Genomic DNA, 17483 nt, shown 5'->3' with positions numbered 1-17483 from the left:
AGCATTAACAAGAATTTTTACTGTTTTCAAATTATAATAGTAAGACATCCTCATTGTATAACAAAGTATGCCAAATTTAGATAAGCAAAAAGAAAAAAAAATTAACTGTAACCTTCCAACAAAAGTGAACTGTTAACCCATTGTTTCCCAGTCTTTTTTAATAGAGTGGAACAATATAGTTCATATTGTTTCATACATTTTAAAAAATTTGTAGCCATTACTTATATTTCCAGGTTGTTAAGTACTATGCAACATCTATTTTAGTGATATTTCTTTGCATGGACACATTATAATTTATTCAATAATTTCTTTACTATAGACATTTAGATGGTTGCTGGTTTTTTACTATTTAAGCAGAGCTTTGATGAGCATTTTTATAATTAAGTCTTAGCTTGCTATCCTAAGATAAATTACTAGACAGAATTTCTAGGCCAAAGCACATATAAAAATTAAACACTTTAATACATATTGCCAAGTTTTTCTCCAGAAATGCTGATCCAATTTTTTTTTTAAGATTTTATTTATTTATTTGACAGAGAGAGACACAGCCAGCGAGAGAGGGAACACAAGCAGGGGGAATGGGAAAGGAAGAAGCAGGCTCCCAGTGGAGGAGCCCGATGTGGGGCTCGATCCCAGAATGCTGGGATCACACCCTGAGCCAAAGGCAGACGCTTAACGACTGAGCCACCCAGGCGCCCCGAACCAATTTTTTAAATGAAGATTTTATTTATTTGTTTATTTATTTGAGAGAGAGAGAGAGAGCGAGAGCATGCACACACATGAGTGGGGAGGAGGGGCAGAGAGAGAGGAAGAAGGAGACTCCTAGCCAAGCAGGGAAGCCTGATGCAAGGCTTGATCCCAGGATTCCGGGATCATGACCTTAGCCGACTGCAGACGCTTAAACGTCTGAGCCACCCAAATGCCCCAAAGCTGAACCAATTTTATATTCTCACCAATAATCTATTACAGTTTGTGATTCCTCTCTACCTCAACCCAAGCTAGGAATTATTATTAAACATTTTCTTTCATGGTATCTAATGAGGTTGAATTTTTTTACTTAAAAAAATATTTTCAATTTATACCAGCATATTTTTTGTCCTATTTGGGTTTTTGTACTTTGTATTTATTGTTACAAGTAGAAGAGTATTTGTAATGTTCGAATAGTTTCTTTAGTTTGTGGGTTTTTTTTTTTTCCAATTTTATTTATGCTGGTTAGATATGCAGAATTAAATTTTAAAAAAAATTTCTCAAGTAATCTCTACACCCAATATGGGGCTCAAACCCATGACCCCCAGATCAAGAGCAGCCTGCTCCACCAACTAAGCCAGCCAGGTGCTGATATACAGAATTCTTAAAATGTGGTCAAATCTATCAATTCATGGATTCTATTTTTCATGTCATGTCAGAGTAAAGGCCTTCCACAACCCAAGATCATATTTTCTCTTATATTTTCTTTTAGTACCTTTACAGTTTAATTCTGCATTTTTGGTAAATGATATGAGATGAGAACTTTTCCCCCAGAATGACTAAGCACTTGTCCCTTCAGCCATCTTATAATAAAGTCTTACATACATATTCTGTTTCAAGATTTTCTACCTCATAGCTTTTTTTTTTTCTATTCCGGTATACCTGTTACTGTTACGCTTTATTTTTCATCTTAGTACTTATTATGTCCTGGTCAATACAAACAAATTTGTAGTGGGAAAATTTGCCTATAACAATTTGTTATGACCAAAAAGCAACCTTGGGGTGCCTGGCTGGCCCAGTGGGTAGAGCATGCGACTCTTGATCTCAGGGTTGTGGGTTCGAGCCCCACCTTGAGTATAGAGATTACTTAAAAATAAAAAAGTCCTTAAAAAATTAATTAATTAGGGGCGCCTGGGTAGCGCAGTCGTTAAAGCGTCTGCCTTCGGCTCAGGGCGTGATCCTGGCGCTATGGGATCAAGCCCCACGTCAGGCTCTTCTGCTGTGAGCCTGCTTCTTCCTCTCCCACTCCCCCTGCTTGTGTTCCCTCTCTCTCTGGCTGTCTCTATCTCTGTCAAATAAATAAATAAAAAAAATCTTTAAAAAAAAAATTAATTAATTAATAAAAAGAAGCTCAGTTGACATAAATTCTAACTTTATGTGGATTTCTATATGAATTTTTTGTTATAATTGTCCTGGTGCCCTGCTTCCTATTTTACTTGCCTTGGCTCCTTTTACTAAAGAGAGGAACAAGAAACCTCTAGAAGTGTGGTCTTGTTGAGTTCATTGACTAAGTTCCCTGGGTCCTTTGCTTCAGTTCATCCACCCAACCCCACACAACAAATACAAACTGGTGATAGCATTTCGGATACATTTTTAGACATTATTTCTAATGAAAGCAGTAGCTTGAAGGACTTTATATTAAGCTTCTAACAGAATTAGGGGAAATAAAAAAGGAGAAGCAGTTTCATATCTGTGGAAGCTCAAAAACCTTCAGTTATACTCCCATGAAGAAATATTTCTTTATTTAGGTTTCAGTCAAGGAAAAGAATATACAGAGAAGAGGGGAAAAAAGTATAGAGTGAGAGCATAAAGAGTAAAAGTAGGATTTAGACAAAGGGTGCAGGAAGGAAGAGAGATGGAAGGAGAGGGGAAAAAGTTGACCATAAGCAACTTCTAGGGTGAACATTAATTTGTGGTAAAGCTCAATTCACGAATGTGCTGTGCTGTTCACTTGGGCTGTGGTAAATAATTCAACAACTGTCAAAAATGGTCCTCAGGGCGCCTCAGTGGCTCGGTCAGTTAGGCGTCTGACTTCATCTCAGATCATGATCTTGAGGTCCTGGGATCAAGCCCTGCCTTGGGCTCTCTGCTCAAGGGGAGTCTGCTTATTCCTCTCCCTCTGCCCCTCACCCTCCTCTCATGCTCAAATAAATAAATAAAATCTTTAAAAGAAAAAGTAATGGTCCTCAACATGTTATCAGTAATTAGATATACTTATTAAGTTTTCAGTTGTTTTATACACACTGAAAGATCCATTATTTTTATCTTGCAGTGGCTGGTGACCAACATCTCCTAATAAGGCCAGGTGAAATAAAACTGAAGTATTTTTCCCTGAATGACAGATAAAATTTGACATATGTCAATCAGTCTGTTTTGGACGCCAACCAAAGAGAATAAGAATCTCACATAATAACCAACTCTCTATTTTTTTAAGTTTATTTATTTAAATAACCGCTACACCTAACGTGGGGCTTGAACTCACCATCCCGACATCAAGAGTCACATGCTCAAGGCACCTGGGGGGCTTGGTTGGTGAAGCATCCAACTCTTGACTCTTGATTTCGGGCCAGGTCATGATCTCAGGGTCTGCACTGGGCATGGAGTCTGCTCGGGATTTTCTCTCTCCCTCTTCCTCGCCTCTCCCCACTTGTGCTCTCTCTCTCTCTTAATTAAAAAAAAAAAAAAGGAACAAAATGTATCATGCTTTCATAGAGTGTTCTTGTTTTTTGTCTTGTAGATGTTATATACTCAGTATCTTACCTCAGGGTAAAATTATGTAAGCAAAGTAGAGTGAAGAGTGTCTTCCAGGGCCATTGTAAATGGATGATTGTGAGTACTGAGTTGCTGGGGTTTTTAGACTTCACTGCATATATCTAAAAGAAACAGTTTTGTTTAAAATTTTAATATTTATTTTAGAAACCACATCTTCTGCAATTCTTTAAGGTTATGAGGAAAAATGTTAGATGCCGAATTAAAGTATGCAAGGGATACATACTTTTTCAAGATTCCTCTGTAGTATGCAGGCAAAAGGGTTCAGAAACTCCATATCTGACTGATTTTAACATTTCTTTTAACTCTTAGAGTTCTATGAATATGAGCCTAAGAGGCCATTCAGAAACACTATAAATTGTGGAAGAGAAAAAACACTTAAAGTCTTACTTATAATGAGCTGTCCTAACTTGGGAAAAAACAACCCCCATCCAGTCTTCTCACAAACATCTACTTATGCACTTTTGTGCCAAGATAAAACCTTTGTATTTTATGCTCACTTAAAAATTATTATTTTAAAAATATGCGCTTGATACAAAATGGCTTACAAAAATGATTTTGTGGCAGGGAGATGATAAGATTTTTTTCACCTGTTTTATAAAGGTATGTGGATGAGTTATAGAAAAGTACTATATGAAAGACAAGAAAAGAAAGGTAGCAAAGGAGAAGGCTAGAGATATCCAAGTTTACAGACCTCACGCACACATGAGGTTTATTTGCTCTCTCCTTGAATATTTTAGTAGGAACTAAGGTAAGTGCGGGATTTACTCATGTTTTGTTTTGCAATTTGTTAGGTGTTATCATGCAAAACCTGGGAAGCTGTTGGAGCTACACAGAGCAGACTCTGCATCTCTGCTAACCGTTGTTATGAATTAGGAAAAGACACCCTTTCCTCAACACATTTCCACGTGTTGGAAAATTTTCTAAATTGTTAAAAGACACTTTATTGCTATCCTGTTATAGTAAACATACACATCTATGATGTCCAAGATGTAGATGGCCTTCTGTTCAGTTGCTCCCTGCACAGGGACGACTGGACATAAAAGGCTCTGGGAAGACTGGCATCACTAAGAAGTTCATGAATACCAAAACCCAAGCTCTACAGTACCTTCATCCCCACCTAGAATCAGTACCACACTTCTCCAGTTAATTCGTTCATCTGCTCTCCAGAACTTTATTTTAAACCTATAGCCCTCTCAGTCTCTCAGAATCCTGCCTTCCTCTTGTCTCCAGATGTTCTTGCTGCTTATTTCGAGACAAAACACAGAGTCATCTGATGGGAACTCCCTCAACTCCTGATTGTCAAATTTACACACATAGGTACCAATCTTTTCCTTCTTCCCCATTATCTAAAGTTAATCCTTGCACCGGTGTAATGTTGCCATGTCCCTCATCTGAGAATTTTCAGCAAGCACTGTGACTTCTCTGTTCCAGTACCATCACCTTCTGTCTCAACTCCTTGAGACCTTATTATTCTCCTCTGGAAAATAGGGAGAACAATAGAATATACTACACAAGGTGGTTGTGAGACTTAAATGAGTGTTCAGTGCCTATTGCACAGTATGTACAATAAGTTACCTATTATTTTCACGTTTCTGCTAGCATTTACACACATTAGTCTTCCTCCTCATCTAGTTACCCCACCTCCTCTCTAGAGTCCAAAGTCTTAGAATAGTTTTCTATTTTAATAGTTTGTTGTCTTCAGTCTACTGTAACCAGGCTTCAGTATCCATAATTCCTTCCCCATGACCCCCCATGCGCTAAATCTAATGAATATTTTGTAGATCTCTTTTTAGTTAACTTTTCAGCATTCAATAATTGTCATCTCCATCCTTTTTGAGTACTTCTTCTTTGGTTTAAATGATACCAAATTCCCTCCCCCGTCAGTATATTCTTTAAACTCTTTGGGGCATCTTCTCCTCCTCTACTCACATTTTATTTTTAATTTTTTAGAAGTTTATTTTTTCAGAGAGTGCTTGGGTGGCTCAGTTAGTTAAGTGTCTGCCTTCGGCTGGGGTCATGATCCCAGGTCCTGGGACCGAGTCCTGCATCAGGCTCCTTGCTCAGCAGAAAGTCTACTTCTCCCTCTGCCTGTTCCTCCCCTTGCTTGTGCTCTCTTTCTCTTTCTGTCAAATAAATAAAATAAAATCTTTTTTTAAAAAAAGAGGGGACAGTTGAGGGAACTGGCTCTTTGGTTGTTCTTCATACCTGGAACTTATAATGCTAAAAGTATAGCAGTTATCTTTCCCATACAGTAAAGAGCTACCATACTAAGGATTGTTTTCATATTTACATTTGCAGTCCTGAACTTTATTTTGAGTCTTGGATTCAAACAACTGCCTGGTTGTTCGACAACTCCTTTTGGTTACCTCAAAGGCACCTCAAACTGAGCATTTCCAAAATAGTACTTGTCATTACCGATCCCATCTCCCTCTGGCCCTCCCTTAAGTGACCCCTAACTTGGTGAATGGCACCATCATTTATGCAGTTGGGCAAATCTCTTATCTGGAGACAACCCTGATACTATTTTCCCCTCTCCCCATACTCATCAGTTAAGTCTTGTTCTTTTCACCTCCAAAATGATGTTAGAATGGACTCCCTTTTCTCCAATTCTTTCCTATTACATTAGTCCAAGCTATCATCATCTTTCTGGATTAATATTAATAACTCCCAGTTGTTCCCATCTCTAATCTATTCTCTACATATTAGTCTGCATTTTTTTTTAGTCTGAATATTTTAAAATAAAAACATGATTGTGTTGCTTATATACTTAAAAGCTTTCTATTGCTTTTAGGATCTTTCTATTGCTTTTAGGTGAAAATCTTAACAAAGTTTACAGTGCTGTGCTAAGTCTGGCATGGGCCTTCTCTCCCAACTATGTTCTAGTCATACTGGCTTTATTCCTGTTCCTAGAAACAGGCAAGGAATTTTGTCTCAAGGGTTTTGCCTATGCTGTTCTTGTTATCTGCATGCCACTTCTATTAATTTTCTATTGCTGCTGAAGCCAATTACCACAAATTTAGTGACTTAAAACTAAATTTGTTTTAACAAACATCATTTTACAGTTCTGTAAGTGAGTAGTCCAACATGGGTCTCATTGGGCTAAATTAAGGTGTCGACAGGGCCGGCTGGGATTCTTTCTGGAGGCTGAAGGTGAGAATCTGTTTGCCTGTCTTTTCCAGCTTCTGGAGACCACCCCCATTTCTTGGCTCATGGCCCACTTCCTTCATCTTCAAAGCCAGGCCGGTTGCACCTTTCCAACTCTTCTTGTGTAGTTACAGCTCCCTTTGCACAAAGCTGGGAATGGTTCTCTCTCGCTTTAAAGCCCCATGTAATGAATTGAGCCCACATGAATAGAAAATAATCTCCCTGTCTCAAGGTCCTTATCTGGAAAGTCCCATTTGCCATGGAAGGTACCATATTCACAAATTTTGGGGATTAGCATATAGGCATCTTTGAGGGTTAGGGGCGTTATTCTAACTACCATGCTATTTTTTATGACTGCATTGGGCTACAAATAATCTAATAGTGGCTTTGGAGTTCTGTATTTGTTAGATAACCAAACATCTTATGTAGCAACGAGTAGGCAATTGCTAGCACTGATCCAGCTGCTCGACAATGCCACCAGGGACTCGGGCCTTTTCTTTTCCCACTCTGCCATCTTCCATGCCTTGGCTTTTGCTTTTTGCCTACAGTTTATTGTTTCAAGATGGCTGCTGGTTTTCCAGATTATCATAATTATTTTCGACGCAGGCAGAAGAGGGAAAAGGGGTGTACCAGACGCTATCACAGTGCTCTGCCCATATCCCCTAGTTCTTATCACTTCAGTGTACAGTGGCCAGACTTCCAACTGTGAGTACCTACATTTCTATGCCCAAGGGTTTTCTTCAGCTTACTGAGCAAGGAGAAGCCTACTTTGCTGCCAACCTCTCCTCTAGCAACAATCAATGACTAAGGAGAGTAGATGGAAAGATCCAGCCTTCCTTGTCCCTTGGGTAGGATGAGTTTGTTTGTTTGTTGGGTAGGATGATTTTAAGGCACATGTTTTCTATTGGTTTGTAGAATTTACCAGGGGGATTAGGCTCTAGTTACTTGTAGGTTTGAAGGGCTTGATAATGGATCTTTTATTGGAAATTTACTCTCCCATTTCCTATCTCACTTCTCCACTATCCTACCAATGTTTCTTGGGTGTGACAACAAAATAAAACTATTTCCACTTGTGTCCTTGTCTCAGGACCTGCTTTGTAGGGAATTGAAACCAAGACAGGCCATCATCACTTTTCCTCCTTCTTCCTGTCTTTAAAGCAGACAGTTGGTGCTGTAGTGGCTAGCTTACAATTAGGAGGTGACAAGCCAATATTTAGACGGTGAAATGGAAAGGAACAAAGGACTTGGGTCCATATCCTTGAGCCACTGTACCAGCCCTGGATTGGACTGTCTACTGCTCGTTTGTTACAAGAGAAAAATAAGTCCTATTTGTTTAGGCCATTCTTAATTCAAAAATTGTTTACTTGCAGTCCAATGTGTCCCCAATACAAATAAACAGAAATAAAGAAGTTAGAGATTGGTAAGAGCTATGAAAGAAATGAGTAGAGTACTATAATAGAATATTCTATTTTTTAGAGAGAGAGCACGCGTGAGCACACAAGCAGGGGGAGAGGGAAAAGCAGGCTCCCTGCTGAATGGGAGCCCGATGCAGGGCTTGATCCCATGACCTCAGGATCATGACCTGAGCTGAAGGCAGATGCATAACCGACTGACCTACCCGGCTGTCCCTATAATGGAATAGTCTAGGGAAGGGGAGTTGTGTTTTGAGATGATGTTTAAGTTTAAACTGTGAGGATAAGAGAGCACGTGCTGGGGCGCCTGGGTGGCTCAGTTGTTAGGCGTCTGCCTTTGGCTCAAGTCATGATCCCAGGGTCCTTGGGCTCCCAGCTCGGTGGGAAGCCTCCTTCTCCCTCTCCTACTCCCCCTGCTTGTGTTCCCTCTCTCACTCTCTGTCAAATAAATAAAATCTTAAAAAAAAAAAAGGGATACATTAAAAAAAGAGAGAGAGAGAGAGTGCATGTGCTAGGAAGAAACAACATTCACCTAAACCCAGAGCAGGAAAAGATTTTGTTTGAAAGGAGACCGGTGTGGCTGGAATGTAACAAGAGTGAGGTTAAAACCTGAGTAGAGTTCATTCTAAATGCAATGGGAAGAGGGTGTCAGGGTGGCTCAGTTGTAAGAGCATAGGACTCTTGATCTCAGGGTCCTGAGTTCGAGCCCCACGTTGGGTGTAGAGATTACTTAAATAAATACGTAAATGCAACAGGAAATATTGAAGGGTTTTAGGTAGGGAAGTGATAGAATCCAATTTACTTATAAAAATAATCACTCTAGCAAGTTAAGAACCAAATAGCAGTTTGCTGAGCTTATGTACAAAGAATTGGCCTGGGTGCTGTGGAAAAAATAAAATAGTATACTTGCCTTCTAATAATGGCCCTAAGCTCCACAAAACAGTGACCAGCATGGGTGTGAGAGGCAAGAGTAAATTCTGCAATAACTCTGGCTTCTGATAGTAACAACCAGGCTTTAATTCCAAACTCGAGAAAAAAACCCTATGTGCAATGATAACAACTAGAATGCTAAGAATGGCAAATAGTTTCACTGGCAATATTAGTTTTCCAAAGGTATGTGAGGCTGGTTTTCAGGTAAGCAGCTAGGAATATACGACTTATGTATTACAAACTCAAGAATTAGAAATTTCATAGATTATATAATTTTACTCAAAGCATGATTCTACCACTAGATGGTGACATGTATACAAAATATTGAAAACAATCTTCCAGCTATTGAAGGTATATAGTGATTGTTGATTACTGGTTGGAAAATTCAGATTTATAAGAACCTAGGGATATTTTAGCAGAGATTCTGCTCCATCACACTTTATTTATTTATTTATTTATTTATTTATTTAAGAGAGAGGGAGACAGCACATATGCGTGATGGGGAAGGACACAGGGAGAGAATCTCAAGCAAACTCCCTGCTGAGCATGGAACTTGACTTTGGGCTCCATCCCAGTCCTGAGATCATGACCTGATTGGAAATCAAGAGTTCACACTCAACTGACTGAGCCACCCAGGTGCTGCCCTCCTCTTTTTTTTTTTTTTTTTTAAAGATTTACTTGGGTGGGGTGAAGAGCACAGAGGGAGAGTGAGTAGAAGACTTCCCACTGAGCAGAGCCAGAAGTGGGACTTGATCTCAGGACCCTGAGATCATGACCTGAGCCAAAGGCAGACGTTTAACTGACTGAGCTCCCCAGGTGGCCTCCCCACCCCGCTTTTTAAAAAGATTTAAAGAGAGAGATAGTGAGAGATAGCACAAGCAGGGGGGCCAGGAGAGGGAGAAGCAGGCTCCCTGCTTGAGCCTGACATGGGTCGTGATCCCAGGACTCTGGGATCATGACCTGGGCCGAAGGCAAAAGCTTTACCGTCTAAACCACCCAGGTATCTCCCTGCCCCCCCCCCCCCCCTTTTTAAAGCAGGCTTCACACATCACAGAGCCCAATGTGGGGCCTGAACTCACAATCAGGAGATCAAGACCTGAGCTGAGATCAAGAGTTGGATACTCACCCAGCTGAGCCACCCAGGTGCCCCATCATACTTTTAGAATGCACATCTTTTAAATGTATGAAAAGGTCTTGTTGATACATATACTAAATCAGCACAGAAGAGTTAAGATTCTAGTTAGGAGGCAGATAGCCTTGTTTTTCATCATCTTCTATGCCTTTGTATTAACAAGCAGGTAAAGTAGATAAAGGGTTAGTAAACTACAGCACACAGGCCAAATGTGTCAAGTGTTTTTGTACGGTTTGTGGGCTAAGAATGGTTTTATATTTTTAAATAGTTGAAAATATCAAAAGAAAAATAGTATTTTGTGACATGTGAAAATATTAATTTCAAATTTCAGTGTAAGTAAAGTTTTATTAGAACACAGCCACACTTATTCCATTATGTACTGTCTATGGTTGTTTTTGTTTTAACGGAGTTGAGTAGTTGTGACAGAAAGTTGGGGTGCCTATAAACCCTAAAATATTTACTTTCTGGCCCTTTATAGGAAATTTGTTGAGTCCTGAAGTGCTGAGGGGCCATGATCATTTATGACAACAATACTCTAGATTCTCAAAGCCTTTTATTTTATTCTTTAAAAGATTAACTTATTTGAGAGAAAGCACAAGCGGGAGAGGCAGAGAGAATCTCGACTCCACACTAAGCACAGAGCCTGATGCGGGGCTCCATCCCACAACCCTGAGATCATGAGCTGAGCTGAAACAGAGTCAGATGCCTAATGACTGTGCCACCCAGGTGCCCCTAAAGAATTTTAAATCAAGTATCATTTCACATAACTTTGTAAAGGGAAAAAAAAAAACTATGAAGGAATTATTAAAAAAAATTTCTTTAAAGATCAGACTGTGTCTTCAGTACATCCCAGAAGTACTCCACATGTACAGTAATAGTTGTTGTCCTCACTTTATATATCAGGAATGTGTTTGGCCACAAGTAATGGAAACCTAAGAGTGGCTTAAGGAAAATGGGACAGACGTAAGTAATCTGAGGGGGGGGGGTGAGGGACTGTTGCTCTAGGATGTATCCGAGACCCACATCTTATTTTCCTGCATTATCAACTTTATAGTTCGCTTTTATACTGTTTGTGGTTTCACTGTAAAAAACAAAAACTAGACAACAGATGCTGTATTACTTTGCAAATCAAGACCATGTAGAATTTGTCCCTTCTTTATTAGTAATGGGCCGTTCTTTCCAAAAGACCCACTCTACAGATTTCTGCTCAGATTTCACTGCAAGGACTGAAACACAGGTTCAGCCCTACCATGATTGTTTTAAACCAGTAACAAATATTCCTTGGAGCCTTCCTTCCGGAGTTCAAAGTCTCTAGCTGCCACCTGAAAAACAAAACAAAATTTGGGTTTGGCAAGTTTCCCTGCTGGCAAGTAAGAAGAATGGGTGGGAACGGACGCTGGATGGTCAAGGATTAAAGTCTGCAGAAACCCAAGTTTTATAGTAAAGATGATAAAGGAAAATGATGGCAGAATATTTCTACAGCTCCGAAGGATCACCTGCTCATATGGAGCACTGTAAAACAGGTGGGCAGAAACTTTATACCATCAAGTTCAAGCAGCCGAAAAGGCAAAGCATACTTGCAAGGTCGTCCTGGCGTGGAAAGATGGTGGGACAGAATCTCGATAAAACCTGTAAGAGAATGACTATAGGCTCTGAATAGCTGCTCCGGTTATAGTTCTAAGATTATGTACACTCCCTTTTGGAGTGTTCAGACACATCTCTATAAAACATACTGGATATAGAAATCAGTGAGGGTATGAGAAAAATTTTCCTAATGCTAACTAGTTGTTAACCAACTTCAGCTCAGTGCCGCCTTTCCTTCACCTGTTCATTTTGTCTCTATCTTAATACCCTGGCGATTTGCTCTTCGCTGAGAAGCATAATACGCTATTTCAGGTGAAGAGCTGTAGACGGGCAATTGGTGCAGGGCCCTCTCGCGTAAAAGGGAGGAGACGCCATGTGAACGGTCTTCACTCCGCCATTTCTAGTCACATCAAGGTGTCTTACTGCTCGAGGACGGATGAGCCTTACAGAATCGAGGGTAGCGATCAACACGGATGCAGGTTACACCGCCCCTGGGCTGTTCCATTCTCACAAAGCCCCGCGGGGAGAGGGCCGTGTGCCCCAACCTGGGCCGCAGCGTCGCTCCGGGCCGGCTCCCCTGTGAACCCCTGCCTCCCCTACCCCAAAAACCCGAGAGCGGGGAGGGAGAAATCGCCACCAATCTCTCTTCGTGGGCCCGGAGGAAAAATGGCGAAGCGCAAGGGCGGGGAACAGGGCGGCGCGAGTGACCCGGCGCTCGCTAGGCCTCGCAGCCCGCGGAGTTGGCCGCGGTGGGCGACGCCGCGCAACCGCGGGCCTCTCGGTGTCTCCGCCATCTTCTCCTACTCACCCGGACTCCCCCCGCGGCCGCGCTGGCTTCGTGTTTCCCTTCCGGCCGCTGACAGAGATCCGGGCTGGGCGGGGTGGGCGAGCGCGCCGAGGGGGTGGACCGAGGGCGGGGAGGCCGGACGGAAGAGGAAAGGGAGGGCGGCGAGCCGGCCGTGGCGGGGTGTGGAGCGTGCGGCGTGTGTGCGGAGGGAGAGGTGGGAGGGCGGGAGGCTTAGAGAGGGAGGGAGGCGGAGGAATGAGAGCGCGAGGCGTTTCTCGTCGGCTCCTTCGCTCGGGCGGAAAGAGCCGAGCGCAGCCCGAACGCTCTATTAAAATGGCGGCGGCGTCAGCGGTGGCCGCGGCGTCTGGTCGGTGAAGTGACTCTGCTGCTTCTCTCCCCACCCGCCCCCTCCCTCCCTCTCCCCTCCCCCCGTCCTTCCCCCCCCTTCCCCGCCGCCGGCGCCTCCGCGCCCCTCCGGCCTGCGCACCTCCCCTCGCCCCCCTTCTCTCCCCCGCCCGCTCCGGGGACCGCCGGCCCCCTCCCCCATACTCCTGCTCTCCGCCCCGTCCCCGCCGCCGCCCGCCCTCGTCGCCTCCCCGCCCCGCCGGCCGGCCGGCCCCCTCCTCCGCCTCTCTCCCCTCCCCCCCGCCGGTCGGGATCAGTCAGTGCGATCCGTAGCGGGGGAGGGGGGGGCGGCGGCCGAACGATGTGCGAGAACTGCGCAGACCTGGTGGAGGTGTTAAATGAAAGTAAGTAGCCGCGGCGGCGGCCTGTGGGGGTGTACGGTTTTGGGGCCCCGCGCAGCTCCCCAGGCTGCCGCGGCCTGCGGGAGGCGACGGCCGAGCCGGGCGGTGTGCGGGCCTAGCGCGTCGGGAAGGTGCGCGGTGGCGCGGCCGCCGCGGCGCCTCGGGCCCAGCCCGGCCCGGTTACCTGGGCGCCCGAGAGGGCGCCGCTCGGGAGCTCCGGCCAGGCCGGGCCTGGGCGGTCTCACCTCTCGGAAAGTTTCCTCATTACAGGTGTCAATTAACGAAGGCACTAATGAGCCTTCGCCTCCTTCGTCCTGCCGGGAAGGTGAAGGGAGGTGGGGTCCGAGGACGAAGCTTTCCTCCGCAGTCCGAATCCTTCGGCCCTTCGGCCGCCCTCTTTGATTTTCAGCGTGCTGCTGAGGAGGCCTCTTTTACCTGCTAATTTTCATTAAACTCCCTGGGAGGAGGTTGGTGGTTTCCCCCTCCCTTGGGGGTGTGTGGGTGTATTAAACCTTTCTGCCAGCCCTGAAATAGCTGAAAATGAACTGTGATAGTCATGATTGGAACCTCCATACCTTTTTTTTTTTTCTTATTAATGATGTTTCTTCTTAGTCTATCATTCGTCGTTTTAATGGTAAATTTTATTAAGGAGAGCACTGTACTACGGATAACATCCCGGGATAGTCATGGCCTGTCTCCTGGAATGAAAGGCCTTATGCCTTATACTTTTGATTATTAAAGAGCGTACACTGATTTTTTTTTTTTAAGCCGGATTCTTTTTATTTCCGACCCTCGTAAGATAGTATTTGAGCCTAAAGAAACAAGCTCTATTGCAAGTTAACTACTTCTGGGCCCAAAGGCCTAGTTGGTTGAGGTGCATTAGATAAAAGATTAATTTACAAAAACTTGATTGTTGAGAAAATGCTCATTTACGAACTGCTTATGTGGGTTTTGGATTTATGTCCTAATATTTACAAAAACTTCCAAACTACCTCTTTTCTAATATAAAATGTATCGTCTTGTTTGTGTCTGAATTTTACTTGATTTTTGATGTGCTTGGATTTCACTTCAATAACCCAAGGCAATAATAAAAGTGGAATGGTTCTAGTTTACTTTGAACTATGTGTTTACTTTCTGACAGGTGGAAGCAGGTTTTGCACATTCAAACTGGACTTTCCTATATTTGTGTTATTCTAAATTTTCCTAGAATTTTAAGGTTATTTGTATTTGTTTTGAGGAACGTTTACTTTTGGTGCAGGTGGTTTATGATATAGTGATTATGTAGATAAAGTCCTTGGTACTTATTTCAGTAAACTATTTCATATCTCAGATACAAGTTGTGTGATTATGGCTTTATTGGGAAGAGTGTATCTTTGCTCTTTAAGGAAAAACTGTTTTTAATAATTTTTTGGTGTCTTAAGTTATTTTAAACTGAACTAGGAAAACTACCTTTAAACATAGTATCTAAAGAAACTAAATTGTTAATCTTTATTATTTTTTGAAAAGAGACTTGATGAGAGTTTTTATTGAAACTTTACTTGGGAAACCCCGAGAACTTTGTTTAGAAGCCCTCAAAAATGGAATGGATTTATGGAAACTTAGAATTGTAGAGAATCTTGAAGTAGAACTTAGCTTTTATTACCTTTAATTATATACAGTTAGTGGAACCAGGTTTGCAAAATTTGGCCATGCAGACCCTGTAAAAAACCTGTTTAATAAACAAGTAAGAAGGATTTTCTATTTGTATATAAGCCAGTGGTCTCTAAAAATACTTAGGACAATTTCTTAATATTTCCTTTAAAACTCATTTTAGAAATTTGCCTCCTAAACACTAATTTCACAATGATGCTTCCTTTAAAAACAAACAAAAAAAAACTTTAGCAATTTTATTGGTATGTTATACCAAACTATTAGAAGTTGATTTTTTTGCCCCTGTAGTTTCAAAATTGTTTTCATTTTTCTTTTCTGTAGTTCTTGTATCCCAAACATAAGACACAAGTTTCTTGAGAACAGAGGGTCTTATTTTATCTCATTATACTAACATTAACCATGACTAGGTAGAATCATCTTGGTTGGAACTTGATAAAACCTTTTGAAGTAGGTTGTGTGTCTTTCTTGAAATCTTGCTCACAGTAACTATTAAATCTATACTTTTATTCCCCCAGAGGTTGTGCAAAGATGAGCATCAACTCATCCTTGATTAGAAGTTCAGAGTTAAAGTCCCCAAATAATATGCTTAGAATTCATCTCTCAATATAACTCCCCATAAGAGTTTAACCAAGTGAAGAAAAAAAATACCAAAAATCTATTTCTTGTCAAATTTACCAATACTGGTGAAACTTGAAAGAAGTCAGCCTGGACACACTGGTGTAATGTAAAAATTTTGTGCTTTGAGTGAAAGGGTAGACATAATGCGGATAGTACTGCTTTATATCTGGTATGCACAGAGGGTTTGATAACGGTAGGGACTTCAAATATTTATTTAAAAATCTGGCAGATCTAATTTAGTTAAAATAAAAGTTGGTAACAAACGATTGTAAGTAGTCTGCTTTTGTCATCAGTTTTTGATGAGAGAATTAATAATTACCATTTATACCTCTAGTCCTGCTGAGAATCTGAAGCTGTGAAGTCTCACCATGGAAACACACAGGTATACAGGCAGTTTTGCCTGTAGTTTAAGGACCCGTTGAAGCCTGTCCAAGGAACCAGGCTAAGAACCCCATAATAAGGACCCCCCACATCCCCTTTTGAATAGTCTGACAGATACCCTAAAACTTAAAATTACATTTCAAAACAGTGTTTGGCTTTAGTATTAGAATAACCATTCTCAACAATACTAACATTTAAGTTTCCCTTTTCCTTTCAGTGCTTTATTTTTAATAAGGACATTTTGAAGGCTTGGGATGTATTGAGTTAATTTGTTTATGAGTTTGTGGGTTTACATTCAGTTTAGGAAATAATTTTAAATTTATATTCCTGTGTTTATTCTGTTGAATTTTTATATTTGCAGCTTTTCTAGCTATTTTTGTGGACCAGTTTACTAAGTCCAGAGCATTTCTGGGTGTTGATGAGAAGTTGGAGGACTGAAGTTATGCTTTGGGCTATCACCGTAGCTATCTCAGTAATAAATTGAGGTCATTATTTGTTTGCCTCGGTAAAGTAAATTTCTGAGAGAAGACTGTAAATGGCTTTAAATGTAGATTTAATTCTATGGGTGTGTTTAGTGAATTACAGTTGACCAAATGTGGCATTTAAACAAAGTAGACAATTTATTTGTCCCTCCTCATCATCCTTGAAGATGGGCAGGAGCAAGTATTGGTATCTAAGTTTTAGAGGTAAAGAAGTTGAAAGGCTAAGTGGTTTGCTGGATAAAGATCACCTGTCGCTTTCTTAGTTAATAGTCCTATCTAAGCTAGAACTCAGGATACTGTGATAACAGTATTTGCAGAATAATTCTGTTTGCATTATTTTTAAAGCGGAATACTTTATTGAGCAGTTTGTGTTGAGTACTATCAGCTCTTTGAGGTAGGTACTCTATCACCCTTTTCAGATAAGAGAACCAAGATTTAGGGTTTATGTAACTTGCTTAGAGTCATGTGACTGTATTTGGTGGAGCCAGGATTTGAACAGGACTTACCTCAGGTCAGGCCAAAATGGCCATGCTCTTGCTAGGTATGCTATGCTGTGTAAACTTTGATGATCTGTTTGAATGGAAGACATTATTGTGAGTATACTGTTTAATTGACAGAATAAAAAATTAGTATACTTTTATGTATAATATACAGTAATATTTATATATTAGTGTATTTTCACAACTTCAGGCATAATGCCATTGTAATTGTAGTAGGAATTTAAAAGCGGTGGTTCTCAAGTAGCTGAATGGAATCTAAATATTGTTAGCAATGAGCCCTTTAATAAACCATGCATTTCTAGGTTTTTTTGATATTAACAGTATATAGGCATTAAATAATTAAATCATTAGTAACACTATTTTTTGTTTGACCTATAATTCTAAAACTGGAAGTGATTTCTGAAATTGGAAATCTGATTTTACAATACAGAGTCTCAAATTCTGAATTTTTATTTGGTGATCTAGTTAAGTATCACTAACTAATATTTGAAGTAGTGTTAATGATTTCAATTCATATATTTTTATAGTATAACTTAGTAATCGTAAAGCACTGCCAACATGCAGTATATTATGTCGGTTATCTGCATTGTCAATGATA

At 41.1% G+C, this 17483-nt stretch overlaps 1 protein-coding gene across 4 annotated transcripts in view; it reads left to right on the top strand.

Annotated features, from left to right (window-relative positions):
- Window positions 1-11564: 11564 nt before the first annotated feature.
- Window positions 11565-17483, top strand: part of USP34 (ubiquitin specific peptidase 34) — a 239393-nt gene continuing 233474 nt past the window's right edge. The window contains exon 1 of one of the 4 annotated variants that reach the window (XM_026485129.4): window positions 11565-11660. In XM_026485129.4, the coding sequence (XP_026340914.1) occupies window positions 11597-11660 (64 nt within the window). In that variant the 5' untranslated portion in view covers window positions 11565-11596. Of the gene's footprint in view, window positions 11661-12142; window positions 12201-12748; window positions 12876-13071; window positions 13258-17483 lie in introns of those variants that run through there. The other 3 variants (XM_044377919.3, XM_048222672.2, XM_026485135.4) reach the window with 3 other exon arrangements.

Source organism: Ursus arctos, unplaced genomic scaffold, assembly GCF_023065955.2.
Source record: "Ursus arctos isolate Adak ecotype North America unplaced genomic scaffold, UrsArc2.0 scaffold_8, whole genome shotgun sequence".
Taxonomy (NCBI): Eukaryota; Metazoa; Chordata; class Mammalia; order Carnivora; family Ursidae; genus Ursus; species Ursus arctos.
Note: the sequence above shows the minus strand (reverse complement) of the source record. Positions and strands in the feature narration are given on the sequence as shown.